Below are 18575 nucleotides of genomic sequence, written 5' to 3'. Positions count from 1 at the left end.
TCTTGCCTCTGTGGAGTCGAGCCTGCACAAGAGCTTTTCCTCCATAAATGAATGCCAGATCTGAAAAGCTGTTCACCCTCACAGAGAGGGGACCGTAAAAGACAACTTGTCTTCTGACCTGTAATAAAAGAAATGATCAGCTGGCAGGCAAGCCGCATCCAGGCAGCAGCCCAGAACCTCACAGACATGGTAGGGTTGTAAGGCAGCCTTGACATCCTGCACCAGAATCCATTCATCACTAGATTAAAGCATGCCTGTGTCTTTAGCTTGCTTTGGAAACATTTGATTCCATGAAACCATTTGCTGCTAAGTGAAGCTCAAAGAGAGTGCACTTATGAAACCTAAAATGCCTACATTTAATGAGCACTGCTAGTTCAGATTATGCAATTTGATACTGGCCACACTGCCTGAAAAAAAAGAAAGAAGAAGAAGCAGGAATTACTGTGAAAATGTGAGTGTCAGTACCATGGAGAGCGACCAAACATGCAAACAAAAGCCCTCTTTGTCCCATGACTTTGCTTCATGTCAGTGTTTCAAATTATACACCATCTCGACTGTCAGAAAAATGGCAAACTGGTGCAGCACAACCGAATGCACAGAACATAAGACAGGATAAACTCTGTGCCAAATATTCATGTAAAACAGGCGTTTTTCCATAGGTTTCAGCCAGGCAATAAAATTTTAAAAATTTGGGCCCGGGCCCCATCTATTGCCTGAAACCAAGCATGAAGGAGCCCTGTGCGTTCTTCGTGTCAGATGAAGGGTTGTTAAAACTTTATCAGGCAAGTGTTAATTGAGAGCTAATGGACTGGTAATTCGGAGCAGTCACGGTAATCCAGCTCGCTGCTGAATGACATACAGCCCTGGTGACATTTAGATCAGGCGGAGGCCTTTTTTTTTTTTTTTTTTAAAGGAAAATCTTCCGTACGACCATGGCCGCGTGAGGCGTGCCAGGGGAAAAGTGGGGGACGAAGGATGCCCGCCATCGTGTCTGGTTCTGCTTTAGACATTCATCCTCTCTGTCTCCAAGGATCATAACTCGTGTTAGAGGCGGGTTTTATGGTTTATGACTGGAAAATAAAATGCCCCGCGCTTCCTGCAGGCGAAGTGATGATTTATAAGTATGAATGATAAAGTGAGCGCCCGTCTGACAGTGTGTGGATGTGTGAGGGCTGCTGAGGATCCAGACATGTCCGACATGTGGATGCGAGTGTGGTCGTATTGCGAGTGTGGTCACCGCAGTGTGGTTATATACGTTGGAACACAGCGCAGAGGGAAAAGTTGTGTCTCAGTAGTAGGTATCACTACCTGACATCATCATCTCACATAATTAGCACAGTGTCCACATCCTTCTCCAGTGACCAAGGATTATTTCATGTGGTTCGCGACTGGAACAGAAACCCTAACCAGAGAATTTTAACCAAGATCATAAATACCCCCAGGCTCTGCTGTCTGCAGACATGGTTACTCACTTCGACGGCTCCTCTCCAAAAAGCCAATCAGATATGTTTATTGTTATCTTCTGCCTAAATTTGGGTCTGATTATTTAAATACATAGAAAAATGTCTTGATCACCTGGCTCCAAGCTCAAACAGTCCACAGTGGAAGCCATGGCAGCCTTGTCCCAGCAACTGATGTAAGACAGGGGCCCGTGAACGCCAAAAAATCCCTCTGGTGAGGTCGTCAGTCTTGTGCCGTAACCACAGGCGCGCGCCAGGCAGATCAATAATCCCCATCAACCTTCACCACAAGTCAGTCAAAGCTCTGAGGGCAGGCCAGGAGAGGAGGTTTGGGGGACCTGCTGAGAATTTGATACTCTCTAAGATGCTCCCTGTCTCAGAGTGGATGGAAGAGATGAGTCGTTTTCAGCAGCCATGTTGCTCTTTTTTTTTTTTCTTTCTTTTTTAAAACAGGATCTCCTGTTATGACTTGTTCCTGCGCACTGATTAGAAACTTCCTTCTCAGCCCTCACCTTCTAAACGGGCTGATGCAGACGTCATACTTCAGACCTTTACGATTCGACTTAATGTAAGAAAACAAAGGTGGAAAAAACGAACAAAAAAACATTGATTCTGCTCCTCGCAAAATTAGCTATGAAAAAACAGACTGTCTAATTCATGCCTTTCTGGGTCATCACTCCAATCACAGAGCTCAGCATCTGTATCCCTCAAAAATAAATATCCGAAAGTCATTTAACAAAACTTACCACTACTCTGGTCTGAAGGCACAACCACAAGTCAAGGGTTCAATTTTAAAACAGTTCATATTATATATATATATATATATATATATATATATATATATATACACCACAAGTCAGTCAAAGCTCTGAGGGCAGGCCAGGAGAGGAGGTTTGGGGGACCTGCTGAGAATTTGATACTCTCTAAGATGCTCCCTGTCTCAGAGTGGATGGAAGAGATGAGTCGTTTTCAGCAGCCATGTTGCTCTTTTTTTTTTTTTTTCTTTCTTTTTTAAAACAGGATCTCGTGTATATAAAACAGTCGTGTAATATATAATAACAACATATAACATATAATATGTGTATATATATTATATATGTTGTATATATATATATATACACATATATACTATATATAACACTATATATGTATATAGGTGTAAGATATAGGTATATAGTATACATATATATACACATAGACTATATATACATATATAGTATATATATATAATATATATATATATATAACGACATATAATATGTAATATATTGTAGATAATATATTAATATATATACAAATATTATAATATATATACACATATACACATACATCTTGTGTATTAGTGTATATATATACTATATAGTGTATATATATGTATATACACATATATACACATATACATGTGATCTATGTATACTATCCCTATGTATATAATACACATATATATATATATATATGTATATATATATGTGTATATATATATTTTAAAAGACCAATTTTTTTTATGAAAATGTGAGGAAGCTTGTTTGTTGGACAAACTTTGGTTTGTGGCTTTATTTCAAGTTTTACATATTTACTTTTCAGAAACATGGACGCTTAGCCCTGTGGCTTGAAGTTAATAACAAACCATAGTGCCATGAGCCAAATATAAAATAATTTTTTTTTAAAACAGCAGTTCCTCAAACAGTTACTTACAGCAGGCTCCAAATATGAGTCAATCCTCACAGGCTCCCAGGTTAAAATCCCCAACTTAACAAAAATAAAAATGTTTAGGCTTAAAAATAGACTCAGCTGTTACAGGTTTGGTTGCTTTAATCACTGACCTATCTAAATACCTTCCTTCTTAATTTATGGACTCAGTTACTCGTTTTGGGTTAAACTGAATTTTAAAAACTAAGTCTATTTTGTAAATCTTGGTCATGCCACGTTTCAAAGTCGTGTATTGTCTCCGGTAAGAAATTAGCTATCGAGCTGCCTATTACTATTAGCATGTTCATTATCATGTATTGTTTTTTTGGGGGGGGGTAGCCAAGATGACTGCAACACTCATCTTGAGGCTTAAAAACTGAATTTCAGAAACAAATGGGCGACATCTATCTTTTGTAATGCCTGTGGCGGATACAGCCTGTGGTCGCTAGCTAGCGTTTCCTCTTCACTTGTGCTAATATCCAGTCTCTGAACTGGACCTCTGCTGGAGCATTTTCCCTTTTGTAGCATTTTTAAAACATTTATCTGACAGTGAATATTACTCGGTGCACTGTGATTGTTCTAACAGACCATTCCAGAAGGAAGCCTGCGTGCCAGTTTTGGTGAGTGAAATTCTGGTATTTTATTTTCATGTCACTTAGCATTAATTAGCAAACTTGCTAATGAAACCAGCTAATGTTACTTAAGATATTGCGCACTCTTGCCGAAATATGCCACTTTTGTCTCAAAAAACAAACAATAACATGGCAGTTGACCAATTCCACCAAATTTGGAAATATAAAACTTAAAAAATAATAATAAGAAGAAGCAAAATTGTTGAAGATAACACAGCAGATGAATTGCAACAAATGTATTGCGCTTTAACAACAAAAACAGGACAGGAGAAGGAAAAACTAAACTTAACCTCAGCCTGAAACATATATGTCTGTCTCCCAGGTGCAATGTCTTTAGCAGCAGCTAAATTTGACGTGTTCTTGTACAGGGGCCTATATGGCAGTATTTCTTAAACTATGGGTCTGGCCCTTAATTGGATCACAGGTCTGTTTCTGGTAGGTCCTCACACGTCAAGCACACCCGTTTGTTTTAATCAGCTCAGGTCTCAAAGCAAGACTCAATTTACAAAATTTATGCCTGAGCTGAAAAGGTTTACTAAACCTGGCTATAAAAGTGCACTGTGTGAGTCCCCTGTCAGCCTATATGGACTCCCTGCGCTATGGTGGCCAAGCCAAGGCCAGCGACTGGTAGATCCACTGGGAATGTAATAACAGATTAATGTGGCGTGCCAGGCCCCATGACCAGACGTGTTTGACGCTAATGCTCCACTGTATATTATCCAGCTTGCAGAAATGTTGGATGTGAGCGATGGGATCCAAGGACAGGGATGTTTAGGTACTAATTACCAAACAGCAAGGCACAAGTCTCGCTCCATATTTCCTTACTCCTGTGGAAACACTAGGCAGGCTCCATTTATTTTCTTTGACTGTTGTTTCTGGCAAGGCCGCGTCTCAGTAAACACCACTCGCCCACCATTGTAAATCCGACAGGCGCAGATCTTTCAAGTTAGACTCCTTTGAGGAAAAATGGAGACAGATCGGATGGCGGCGCTCGGGTTTTCCGTCTTAATGAGAGAGTGGAGAAGAGGGATGGCGTTTGATCCCTGGCATGGAAGCCTCTATTTAAGCCTGTCAACGGTCATCACTCTCTCTCCCCCCTTCTTTCTTTCTCTGTTATGGATAGAGAAACAGACCTGCACCACTGGATTTGATCAACTCAGTACTGCACACTTTAACCCTTTTTCAGAACCGGGATCCAGTCTCCCCTCCAGCACCTTCACTATCACCCAGAGAGACTTGCTCAGCCTTCCCCTTCCTGACAACCTGCGAGCGTGGATGTTGATTGATTACCTTAGCTGGAAAAGAAAAGAAAAGGCAGAAGCAGATCTGTGAAAATATTATTTTATTTGTAGAGCTTTGCAATGAGAAAGCCTTTCAGTCATCATGCTCCAGTTTCATATCATGTGTTTGTCCAAACCACACAAGAGCCTTATGGTTCTTCAAGGAAGTCGCGCTATAGTTGCAAGCCCGACAGCAAGCCAAAGACGATAAGCCCCGAGACAAATTTCTCTGTTCTCTGCTAGACAATGAAACTTTTGAACTTTAACTTTTAGGCTGCGGATGTTGATGAAGTCCTCAGAGAGGAGGAAATGTCTTTCTGATGAAGGGCTGGAGGGCAGGGCTCCTGACCATCGCGGACCTGGCCTGGAAGACGCTTTTCATCGCAGCACTAATGGCTCTGGCTAATCAGGCCTGATTGGGGCTGCTAAATAAATACTCTCTCCATTTATAATATCATGCGTAACTTAAGACAAAATCAATACTCGAGACTGAACACTAATAGCTTGAGGCAAAACAAACGTCCCAGCTCTGGCTGCAATACATTTTTCAGAATGAATCCATCAGTGACATTGGCATGGATTTCTCATACTTCCAAATAAAGCCACGTATCTGTGGAGTTTTCATATTTCCGAAGGCTCCGAATTGGTTTGAAAGACATTCACGCATGCAAGCAGTTCAGAAACAAGCCTCGTTCTAAACTTTTAATGCCCTTATTAGGTACATTTGTTCTTTTTGTCGAGCATATATTTGAATAATATATATATATTTTTTGCCTTTACATCAAATTTTCAGAAGCATTAGAAAAGAAAAAGAAAAAGAAACTACAGCAACACCCACAGTAATGAACTGAAAATGAAACTGCAGAGTGGAACAGTCATATTCAGCAAACAATTAGCATCAATCATCAATCATAGATGAATCAAGGTGTCTCCCCAGGAGCCAGAGCCCGATAATAAACACTGGAGTCAGACTAGACTTATGTGGGCTCGGGAATAAATAAAGTGAACGACCTCGACATCAGCAGCTAGTAAAATGTTTGGCCGTGCGGTAGAGTAGGTATGAAAGGGAGCTTTGTGTTATGAGGAATAAATACAGACAGACACAATCACATTTGAGCGAAAAGAGTTATGTCAGAAGTCTCACAGCAGCAACGTTGGAACCTGGCTTTGAAATGCGAATCACGTTAAATGTGTTTGATTTATCTTCTGCTCCACTTCTGCTTTGCCGTGTCTCTGCCGAGGTGATTGAAATACCATACACACTGTGCACCGAGTAGCTAAAGTCCATCCACATCTGGAGCTGAAACAAAGACATCGGACTTGTTTATTATGACAGACGAGGATCTCACAAAGGACAGTCGCGTGTTACGTTCATGGGGGACGTTTTCTTTATGATGTGTGTTGCCGGTTTATTTTTCCTTGCGCTCAGGTCAGGCTACTTGGCCAGTCTCCTCGCCACGTCTTTGTAGGCGGTCTCGATCTCAGTGTCAGCAGCACAGGTGTTGGTGAACTCGTCACGCGTGGAGGCGTTGTTCAGGTAGCGCCACACCCCCGACATTTCCGCTGGGATGTCGTAGTTGCGGTATTTCTTAGCAACAACCTAGGAGAGAATGCAAGGCGATAACTAAACTACCCCGTTCATTCAGACTCGAGCTGATATCTTCAGCACCTTCCAGGAGGTATGTTTTTTGGATGAGGTGTTTCAGTTTGCCATTTTGAAACAAAACTAATAACATTTATGCTTTTTTTTAGCTCGTGAATGTAAGAATTAATGCCTTTAGGCAATACCCTGTGTATCGTCTGTGCTCTACATCCAAAAGGTAAGTCAGAACCACTTCCACTGCAAAACCAATGAAGCATTAAGTAAGTCAGCTCTGCAGGAACAGGACATGCTGGTTAGATTCATTAGATACTTTCCTCCAGTGGTGAATGCTTATCTAATATATTAACCCACCGTAGAAAGGACCTGCTCTTGTTAAAAATTGTAGTTTTAGTTTAAAACAAAAAACTTTTAAAGGGACTTTGTGTTCTTATATTTTGTTGTGTCCTCCTGGACTAAAAATGGGATTTATCAGTATAACCTTTAGCTTCTAATAATTTGACATATGGATACTAAATGCCCCAAATAACAAATTCAAGATAGTTTTTTTTTTTTCCTTAATTAGGAAACGAGAAAACTATTTTTTTTAAGTCTAAAAATCTGATTTTTAAAAATTGTGGCTGTGGAAAATAAAGTTAAGAGCAAACCTAACTTAAACACATCTTGGGGGCAGAGTTGCTTGACATTTTCAGTCTTTTCCTTTTTACTTTCTTTTCAGATCCTGCAGGTTTCCAGAATAGATTTACTTGTTTTAGTTTAGTTTTTATTAGTTCCAGTGTTAGTTTTAGTCTTTTTTTTTAATCATTCATGTATTCCTGTGGCACAAAATTGAATACAAATGCAACATGTGTGGAGGGAGTTGGCTCGCAGTCATGTAGACACCCCGAGTCTCATTTGGACTGCAGGCTCCTCAGGCAGGCTGTTGACAGATTTGACCATATTGTTGACGATTTTTGACTGCATAGTTTTATTTGACTTCAATTCTTTCTTTCTTTTTAAATACACATTGTTTCAGTTAATTTTCATTTATTTATAGTCTCTAGTTTCTGTTATAACTTAAACTATAATGTACGTTGACATTTCGTTTTAGTTAACTGTAATACTGCTTGGGACCTCCCCGGGTGTTACCAGACACCAATTTAAGGCAAAGACATCATCATCATCATCATCATCATCAAGCACATATTAGGTTTATTACCACAGCCTTTATTACTCAAATGCAGCAAAACACTGAATTCATTATCAAAATGGAGTTCAAAATCCATGTACTAAATCTGGTTTTGATATATCAAAGTGTTTATTTATCACCGGCTTTAATAGAGGAACAGCTTGATATGACAACTTCTGTGAACCTTACTGTAGACTGGAAAACTTGTTTAGCCCGTGAAAATGTATGAAACTTTTTAACAAAGTCCAATATTGCAGAAACCGACCTCATAAGGTGGTTTGAACTTGGATAAACTGGTGTGTGCTTTAAAGGTTACTTGGAAAAACACACGTCTAACTTTAACAGATAATAGGATCTGGATTGCTCAAGGTACCGATATGAAAATCTCATCTGAGAATAATAAGGGGCCGGTAGAGAATGATTGTTGAAGGGCAACGCAGCTGTAGAATCACCACCACTAATTACTGCCCCTCAATAATTTTCCTCTCGTGCCATATTTCTTTACCTTCACTATGTAGAGTTTGGGCAGGAGGTTGCAGTCTGCCAGAGTGAACTCGTTCCCATCCAGGAAGCATCGGTTGGAGCCCTTCTCCTCCTCCATGCTGTTTGCATCGATCTCATCTGGCAATGGGTTGTTAAGGTAGTCATCCAGCTTCTTCAGGGCTTTGGTTAAACCTTTCTCTAGAGCTAAAACGCACAGATACAACACCTTGAAAAGGTGACGGAACACGTGTGGCGCTAACCTCACTAGGTGGCAGCAAAGCAAACGGCATGAGCTCATGCCTAAAAAGTGGACTCTGCTACCACCTAGTGGAGGGTTTTATGAATCACTCCCGCATGATTTCATCTTGTTCCGTTGCACATGTACATGTGTGAATGTAAATGGCATGAAATAAGCAGCCCACCAGCGTTGGCTTCTGGTTTGGTGTTCTTGATGTAGGCTGAGAACTTGGCAAAGATGTCGTTTCCAGCTGTATTGGACTCTCTGTGCTTGGCAGCCAGTCTGGGATACCTGAGTGGATGGGGGGACAGGGGCAGGAGAGGCAGTCAGAGACCCAGTCAGACCAAACCATCTGGATAGCATTAACACCTGGGCTGAAACTCAGCTCACACTCCAAACATGTTACACACTCTCACCAAGCTGGCTACTCGCCCCTTGAGCTTCTCACACTGAGGTCGGTTTATAATGTAAAAAACTTTACAGGCAATAAAATAAAGATTTAGTTAATCTGACATTTTTCTCTGCAAACGCTCACACGCTGACTCTGGTCATTTTTACTGGGATAACAACAACAAGAACCCTCTTAGGCTCTTTTACTAAAATTACCCAAATCAGATTTTGTCAATAAAGCTTTGGATGTAGAGTGTTAAAGATTTTGCATTTAGGAATTAAAAGTGCAAAAACACATACCTGTGACACTTACATTATACTGTATATCAACTCAAAATAGATTTGCAGCAGCTATAAAGAGTAATCTCTGTTAACGTCAGCCTTCATCAGATCCAGCACTCTTTTACTGGACTAAAGAGTTTCCTGTTCTTTCAGCAATGCTGCTGAAGTGAAATAAATCCAGCCAAACCAGGATGTGTGTAGTTGGTGGTATAATCTGATACTCTGTTATGAAAAACCCTCTAGTTGAATTACTTTGGAGGACAGAGTGTCTCCTCAAGAAACTCTTCAATCTTGTTGACGTCTGTCTTGACCTCTCCTTCGAAGGTCAGGAAAGGAGGGTGCGTCCCCGGAGCCAGGTTGTGCAGATCTGCCGGCTTCCTGCAGAAGACACACGCGGAGAAAGCAGAATGTCGTGAGGGGCGACGTTAGCACGTTTTGTTTTCATGTTTGCAAACTTGGCTTTTTGTAACCTCACCTCTTGAGGTCGACGGTCGTGACGTTGAACATGACTCCTTTGAGCCAGAGGATCATGAAGAGGCGCTGAGAGAAGGGACAGTTGCCGATGCTTTCTCCATCGCTGCCCGCCTGGAAGCAGACAAAGGATGAAAAGACTTATATCTTGTTTCTCTAATTCAGCTGTGGGAAGCAAGTACATGACCCTTTGGTAACAATGTAACAACCTTGCTACTAACAGGGATAAGTCTCCTGTTATCTTAAGCGATAAGTGTTAACTCACTCTTTACCTGATATAGTTGTTCCAATAAGTAACATATAACATTACATAAGCACACATAAATAGGTCATTGTGACAGATTCATGATAAGGACAGAGTCAAACTAAACCTACCGTCTGTGCACGTGTTATTATCTGATGTGAACTGCATACTTGTAGCAATCAGAATTATTGTCTGAAGGCCAAAAAAAATGCCCAACATATTTACTTTCCCAAGTGGACGAGCACGGTGAAGGAAACATCCTGTTTCTTTTTTATTATATTAATACATAACAGCTATCAGATATAACCACTTAGAACACTTAGAAGAAAAATAACCAGTGATAATTTCAATAATTATGTAAGACATGACTGGCTAATTATTACCAGTGCACTTAAGTTTAAGTAACAATACTTAAACTTTTACAGTAGGTTCAATAACGTCAGTATTTACACAGTCAGTGCAGTATACACTTACTGGATCTCCTTTCCTCTCTTCCTGTATATGCATTTATTACAGGCCATTAACACCGTGTCTTCTCTGTGCTGTCGTCTATGTTTTTGTCTCCCTGTACCTTTCTGCACACGTCTCTGTTTTCTGAAGCTGCACTTTTGCACTTAGTATTTCTCTCTGGATTGTCTGTTGTGTTGTTCCCAACCGTAACCCACCCGCTCGTGCCGCGTGGTTCCAGGCACCTCCTTGAGTCTGGTTAAGTCAGAGGTTTCTTCCTCCCCACTGTCAGTGGGTGTTTGCTCACAGGAGATTGCTGTTTCACACCCTAATATTTTTAATGATAGGGTCTTGAGATGGCCACTATTCATGACAAATTAATTGAATGAACTGGATGAATTTAAAGTAGCTGTTATTTTGCAGATGCTGACCAAACGAGTGCCTGTGAGCAGTGTATCAACAGTGCCCAAGGTTGTTGATTTTTGACAGTACGCTTGTGCTTTGGTCAAAAAGCTCTGAGAGAAGGTCCTTAAAAGTTAAAAACCTGGCCTGATTTACTCTTGGCCATTCTCACGTTCAAGGTCATGTTCTCAGCCACGTGTGCTATTTATAGTTTGCTCCCTGGAAGTCCCCTTCTGACCACTTAAACTGTGTGCTCTGCAGTTTCACCACAGACCTCAAATCAACTTCTGTCTCAAACTGGCGCAAAACATGTTTGGAGGATGAACTGCGGTGCTTGTCAGCAAGTTGTCTCATGCCTGCTCAGAGTGCACAGACAGCACAGGAAATTTTCTGTCTGCTCCAACACAATTTTCTTCACTACCTGGACGACACACTAGACTGAGATACCTACCGCTTTGCTCGCTTCCTGTAAATAAAGATCAAGCTGAATAATCAGTTTCGACACACTCGACACATTCATTGTGCACTGCTGAGGCACAAGTGCAAGTGGAGCCTGACGAAAACTTCTGCACTGTAATCTAGAAATAGCAGCCATGCAGATTTCAGCAGCACAGATGTGTATGAGAAGATGATACTGAATGAACAAGTTAAAATGGGCATAATGTGCCAGGGTTCCATCATCTACCCGTACAGAGAAATGGAGGAGGTTTATGTGGTCCTAACGCACCACCACAACGTGCATAGTAGAGACACGAATGCAAGAGGACATCCACCGAAAGATCTAAAAAGTAGCAGGGCACATTGTCCTGATATGGGAGAGAATGTGCTGTCGAACATGAGCTAGGCCACATTTAAATCGGGTAACGGGTTTGATTTGATTCACCTGCTCACTGCTTTTCTCTTTAAACGTTGTATTTTTATTTATTTATTTATTTTCTGTTGAAGACAAAGCTACACAGAATCACTTCCTTCCTATCATACGCTTGTGTACATGCACTGATATTATGTGTCGGCATGCACGGATACTCAGAGGAGCACAAACGGTGACATCTGATCCAGTGAACCTTCTGAATTATACATGGTGATTCTGATAAGCAGGTTCATTGGCCCCTGGGGCACAGAGAGCAGCGTTCGACCTGCAGACCTGCAGACGCACACAAGCCCGCAACACATAACAAATATGTGAGTGCAATGACGTCCCGGTCATTACACGACAAGTGACAAGTGTGACCATTGACCACATTAAAGTTATTAGAACGGCAGATGAACTTCATTGCATGCTATTTCACTATTTATGTCACTAAAACCTTTGAATGGCCAGTATAACAAATAATTGGACACACAAACAATCCCTTCAAAAAAAGAAGTTACTGCAACGACGTTAAAAAATATTTTGACATTCACCACAGACGTCCATCATCAGTAAACAGCTCCTAGCAAAGACCAGAAATAAAAGGGCCGTCAGGCTCAAAGTAGCTGAGCCAACTGTATGGACGCCAGCCATTGATGCTCTCAGTGCTGTCTGTGTATTGTTATGGCCAGGCTCAGTCGCATGGTGGTAACACAATACACTGGCCTCAAATAATCGCCAATCAACATCTAGAACACAGAGCACAAAAGCTGCCACACACAGCTAGACCACTAGGCCCGAGGAACGTGAGAGCATGGAGCTGCTGAGTGATCAGATGATGACTGTTAGGGGCTCTCACGTCATACGATCCATCACATGCTGTGTTATGCTATAACTATAACTGGGTTTTGGCGTCCTTAGTTTGCCTAAGCCTGCTTTTTAACAAAGAATTCATAAATGGGGTTCTGACATATTAACTGAAAACATTGATACTACAGTCATTCACAGAATAATACTGTAATTTCTAAAAGGCATACGAAGATTAAAACTGCTAAGATTGATCCCTCTAGTGCATGTAAGACTCCTATAACCCCCGATAGTCACAGTTTATAGGCCAATTCCTGTATGTGGGGTGGAGCATGATAGTTCTCCAGCCATCAGATCCATGTAGATCGTAGCACGATGAATAAATTATTATATTAGGATTGTAGTCACTCTCTATATATATTAATACAGTTTGTGTTTAATTAGGATTTATTGAAAGAAAATGACAGTTTAGAAACTAAATCAAAGATAAAGGCCTAAAAGTTAATTAGTTGACCTCCGAAGTGCCTGCAGAAAGTCAGACTTCTCACCAGCTAATTAGAACTGTGCATCCAGGCAGCACGTTAGCTTTTCCACCTGCCTCAGGTGTATCCATCTGCCTGTGTGATTCCTCAGCGGACCTGAAGTAAAGCTTTTTATAGAGAACAAAACACCACTGCTGTGTCCACTGATGGTACCACCTTCAAACTGTTGTCATTTTTTTTCCACTTTATTATTACCTGTTTCAAAGTTTCCATCCTACATGCTATCTTATATAAAACATCTTTTTGAAAGGTCCTTGAACAAGCAAGCCTCACCACTTGGTAGCAATCTTGAAATTCTTCCAGAGATCTATTTGGGTAGTTGTCTGCGTTAACGTTCATTTTCATTTGTTACTGGAACATAGAAACTTCAGGTATAGCATTATAAGGTACTTTAAAAGTTTGCCACCAAAAAAACAAAGATCATAAAAGTTGTTCATCCCCTGGAAGTCATGTTTCTACCAACATCTTTGCTGCTGCTGAATACTGCAGATTTCAACTCAGGAATGCAATGTCTGTTTTACATCTGAGACATTAGACAGATTCTCGAGACTGATTGCATAGCACAGTCCTCCCTGAAAAAGTGTGGACTGAAGTAACAGTACCACTGCATGGCCTGATGTGAGCTTCTCACCATCAACAAGCAGCTTCGGTATCACTGTCACAACCATCCTGGGTCGGGCTGCCTGCTCGTGCTGCTGTAACTCTACCTCCGCTATTGGGTTACGCAACTGCTCCATAACACGCAGCGATGCTCATTTGAGAAATTCAGGCAATACTTGGTCCCTCAAATGTTATCAAAACCTCACTGCAGTCATAGTTTTGTGTCTATCTTACCTTTACAAAAAGTTCAATATCAGGGTCTCTGTCTTCATCAGACATGATTCCTTTTTCTTTTACTTTTTAAAAAAAATTAATTATCCTTGGAGCTCTACATCTTCTGGAAAGACAAAAAAAAAGGAGGAGAAACTTTTATCTTCTCTGAGGTTATCCTCTCTCACACCTAAGGAAGTTCTGTTCCCTTCACCTTCACCACCGTTTGCAGCTGTAAAGGCAGTTTCCTGCTCCGTTTGTGTCTCCTGGGTGAGGCTGAAAGTCGGTCCAGGTGATAGTCACAGCCCTGTGCTCTGATTTAGACACAGATGGAGGGCAGCATTAGATCTCACTGACACAAAGTGGAAAACAGGTGTCAGTCTATAGCAGAGGGGGTGGAGCCCCGTGTCTCTCTTCCCACCACTGCAACCAAACCTGACATCAAAATCGCATCACAGGCAGCACTTACTCCCTTATCTCTCTGCCCCACAGCTGACACATTCTTATTTTTCAATATTTTCCACTATTACATGTTTTATTGTATTATTTTTTGCCAAACTGATGAAACACTTCCTGAACACCCAAACCATCAATAATATATTCTCCCCATCTGACAACATTGCCAAAAATGGGACACTATTTGCGTCACTTTGAGTTTCTGAGGCTGTCAGTCCATCACTTACCGAGTAGTTGTGCAGCAGCATTTATATTTAATTCATGTTCACATGTGTTTGACTCTGGCAGGTTATATTTGATCACCAGCAGCAGACTAGAGAAGATTCCTCTCTAAATTATTGATGCACGGCTGCGGTTTTAAGGCAAAAATTTGCATTTGTTTGCAGAAAGAGGCCACAAAAATAATTTTTAAAAAAGCAGGTACATTTGACACATGGAAACTGAGTAGTGTGTGTGTTTGTGTGTGTGTGTGGCTTATGAGAGATAGATCCGAGAAAGAAAGTTTGATGAAAACAGCAAAGAGGAGACAGATGGCTCGGCTGGAGAGAAACGTTTTAACTGTTTCTATTTATAGAGCAGCTCCCTCTCCTGGCTGGTGTACCAACTTGCAGCACAAACCAATTAAAAGGGAGCTGCAGAGGAAGAAGGTGCTCATTATCAGAGTTCAGGATGGAAAATCTTGAACAGTGTCTGAATGTGTTATTTTAGGTCTTAGTTAGCTTATTTGCAAAGTTACTGAGTGAACAGCTACCAAAATGAGGGAGGACTATCCATAATAACGAGCTGAGGATACCAAAAATATGTCACAACTGGATTTATATTCATTTAAAATAATAATAATAATAATAATAATAAAGTCTAGATGAGAAGATTTCTTCAAATTTCCACCACCAAGACTCTTATCCACCTGTAGCTTGTAATTCTTTCAACAAATGGACTTAAACATGGACAAAGGAGGTTAGTGCTGAATCACACTAACGTTTTCCCCTTTTTTCCAGCCTCACATTCAGTGTGCAGTCACAGAAACTGTACAGTTTTTAATCTAACTCGAGTAAAAGTATCGACCAGAATGTCTTCTTTTCTTGTCATGGATTTCTAAATCAGTAATTTAAATCAATAATAATGGGACCATTAGTGGTTTCTAAGATATGGCCTTGGCGTTTCGATCCCTTTGAAACAAAGGGAAGTTCAAATCAGTGACTCGCTGGGCTAATCATTCACCATAAACATCAAACGGCTACAGAGAATTGTCTCTTTCCAAACCTGAGGTGACGGGGAGTGTGTGAACAGCGTATACGCACGAGCCAGAACTGCTGAAGAGTCTTGGACAGTTGCAGTTATGTGAAAAGGTCTTATCGCACAAAAACAGTGACAGAGCCAGTAAAAGTGCACGTTAGCGATACTGTTGATAGCCTAGGGCAGCCCACTTTATCTGACTGTGGAGGTTTCATTTTAAATTTTCCCCTCAGAGACGTGACCTCATAACTCACCTTCCTACTTTTATGATGGAGCTCGTGTTAAGTTTATGGCCATTGTTGATGATTAAACTGTTGAGAAACGCACCCACGGAAAGACACACAAAGGATAGAGGGTGGAGTGTTTTTTCTTGAAGGGGCTGAGGATGTTATCACGTCTGTCGTCTCCTACGGTCTTCGGGGGTGAACTATGCTGCATATTTATCATAATTGTGATATAATGTAGTTTTGTACACCGATTGTGTTAAGTGTGTAGACTGCGATGAGCTTTCAGATCCTGCCAATGTCGTTCCAGCTCACCGAGGAAGGAGGAGCAGCTCAGACAAAAACTGTGCACTCTGAACTAGATGCAATTTTTTTTTTTGTAGTGTTCTTGAAATGTGTTTTTTTTTTTAAAAGACAAAACATTATTATTCTTGAAAAGCTGTCTGGTGTTTTCTATTCTCCTTGTCATAATCACCTTTTTGGTTTTATGGTGGAGTAAACAGGGAAACAGGAAACGTGTGGGCGAGGAAGATTATGACATGTAACACAGCTGGAATCAAACTCATTCACCGTCTCACCCAACAATGCTTCACGCTACAGGGAGACAAGGCAATTTAAAATAAAATAAAAAAACAAAACAGCCTGTTGCCATTACCCATTTCATGACTTTCACTGACTTGATGCCAGCAGCCTAATCAGCAAAGTGACCCCTGCGTTAACTGATAGTACACTCACCAGAGCAGGTATCACCAAAAAGCAACAAAACACACAGACGGATTTGCTCAAGCGTAGAGTTCACCCCTGGTTCCTGTGACCTTAACGCGAACAAGTTAATTATTACAGCAGAGTGATTAAAGTCACACACAAAGATTTGGATACAGAGAAATCTCTGCTTATGCACTATTCTTTTAAACATGCATTGTTCTTCTAAATATACACAGCTTAGTAACACTTATATTTAAATATAACTATTTAGACTTAACTAGTAACCACATGGAAGTCTAATGAGGTGAATTATCATTTCTATAATATAATATAATATAATATAATATAATATGCACAGGAGCAAATGATGAGAGTCTCTTCAAAAGGATGCTCTACTTGGCCTCAGTGAAATTCCACACGCCTGAAGGCTCATGCTGAACCCTGAGGCTGTGGATTGTTGATGCCTGGATCAACCCTGCAGAGCTCTTTTTATATAGTATAGCATATGTCTCACCTTAATGTACAGGGCGATGTTAGGCTGGTTGGGATCAGCTGGCGCAGAGCTGCTTTCATCCAAAGAGACACTTTCCCGAGTTTTAAGCGTGTAGTCGACAGACTCCTGCGGCTCGGGGTCAGTTTTAGGGCGGCTGTAGGCCATCATCATCCCATCCTCGGCGTTATCCTCTTCCTGGATCTTCCTCTGAAACGGCGGGTCGTCGCAAGGATCTCCGGGTGAGGCGGATGAATCTGAGGAGGAGGATGAGCGCCTGGATCCGTTGTGCGCCTCGCCGCTCACCTCCTGCACCTGTGCCTCCACTTCCTCCGCAGGCTGGGGCTCCACTTTTTCCTTTCTCGCTTTAGCGTCCTCGTCGTCGCTGGATGAAGAAGAGGAGTCGCTGTGTTTGCCCCCTTCCCTGATCTCCATGTAATCCGGGGAGCTGCGGTCTTCCTCCTGAGACGGCCTGTGGACCAGCACCTCGCTGTACAGCTGCTCCCTCGCCTCACCCGAGTTCTCATATTTGGGCTCGACGCGATCGCGTCCTGCGGGCACATCTTCGTGATCTAGTGTTTCGTAGATGTTGTCCATGTCTGGCAGCAGACCTTGAAGTTGAAAGTGGAGGAGTAGTGCTGGAGTGGTCAGTGTTTTCACACCGTGTGCCTGCCTCTGACTCACTGACTGAGCGCACTGAGCAAATTCCAGTGATAACTTATAAAAGACCTTTGATCCTGCAAGTTAACGAGTGGATAGCGTAAAAGCTGAGGACTGTGCCCCTTCACGGATATTCCGGTTTTAAATGTGATGGCTTGCAAGGACAGAGAGCAGCACATAAACACCGAAAACCTTTCAGAACTTTAAATCAGAACACGATGACTTAATCTTCTGGGACCTTTGCAAGGTTGACAAGCTGTAGAGCCCTTGTGCATTTTCTAGACTTGCTTACGTAAAATCTGTGTAAATGCACCTTGCCAGGTTTCCTCCACCCTGCGGCTGACAGTAAGATAGAAAAGAGGGGGATAGTGGGTACTGTAATGATTATAAGATGACAGAGGTGCAAGCTTTGTTTGTGGCCAGTAACTTAGAAACACACATCCACTGGATGGGTGCAGAAAAGAGGGCTTAAAATTTCAGACATTCAAATGTATTTTAATGAGTTTTCCAGTTTTTCTGTATTTATTTCTTGCAGTTTCAGCTCAAACGGTGATGCCGACACGTGTCTTTCATTTACTGCACCAGCATTTCTTTGTCATGTGGAATGACTGAGACATACTGTCGTCTTTTTATTACATTCAGGGATTAAATGTGTAATTAAACCTCTTTATACTGACAGAAAGGGGAGTTCCACCGGTCACCCACTTAGGATTAAAGTGTGCTGTATGTGCCCCTTGATATAAAATGAGTTTGACATCTATTAGATGTTATCTTCACCCATTGGAAAATACAGGAAGGAAGTTTTGTTAATGCAAAGAGTCTGTGTTACTTGCTGAGGTGAATCTGTGTTATTGATGAACAATAAAACCCAACTTTAAAAGGTTAAAAGATGGCAACAGTGCTAACCACCGTGCTGCTCTTATTTATTTTTTTGTTCCTTAAATGCATCACACTTTACAGTATTTAGCTGCATTTCTGAAGAATGACAGATTACTACAAAATTTACATT

The 18575-nt window shown here is 41.3% G+C and overlaps 1 protein-coding gene across 2 annotated transcripts; it reads right to left on the bottom strand.

The window, feature by feature from the left end:
- Positions 1–5441: 5441 nt before the first annotated feature.
- clic5b (chloride intracellular channel 5b) lies at positions 5442–18528 on the bottom strand. 2 transcript variants are annotated; one of them, XM_040016856.1, is made up of 6 exons: positions 16931–18528; positions 9698–9807; positions 9475–9600; positions 8735–8841; positions 8335–8516; positions 5442–6661 (listed from the first exon to the last, which is right to left on the bottom strand). In XM_040016856.1, exons 1-6 carry the CDS (start codon positions 17501–17503, stop codon positions 6497–6499), a joined length of 1263 nt encoding a protein of 420 aa, XP_039872790.1. In that variant the 5' UTR covers positions 17504–18528; the 3' UTR covers positions 5442–6496. The 2 variants fall into 2 exon arrangements, with proteins under 2 accessions (XP_039872790.1, XP_039872791.1); XM_040016857.1 differs by lacking the exon at positions 16931–18528 and adding an exon at positions 13820–16899.
- Positions 18529–18575: the final 47 nt, after the last annotated feature.

This window comes from Simochromis diagramma, unplaced genomic scaffold (assembly GCF_900408965.1).
Source record: "Simochromis diagramma unplaced genomic scaffold, fSimDia1.1 OVJJ01000802.1, whole genome shotgun sequence".
Taxonomy (NCBI): domain Eukaryota; kingdom Metazoa; phylum Chordata; class Actinopteri; order Cichliformes; family Cichlidae; genus Simochromis; species Simochromis diagramma.
Note: the sequence above shows the minus strand (reverse complement) of the source record. Positions and strands in the feature narration are given on the sequence as shown.

Bases quoted from the DNA above. Each gene is read 5' to 3' on its own strand.
- clic5b (XM_040016856.1), bottom strand. From the start codon at position 17,503: ATGGACAACATCTACGAAACACTAGATCACGAAGATGTGCCCGCAGGA. The intron at 9,601-9,697 runs GTGAGGTTACAA...TGTCTTCTGCAG, and splicing joins ACGACCGTCGACCTCAAGAG to GAAGCCGGCAGATCTGCACA. The intron at 6,662-8,334 runs GTAAAGAAATAT...ATTCTCTCCTAG, and splicing joins CCAAACTCTACATAGTGAAG to GTTGTTGCTAAGAAATACCG.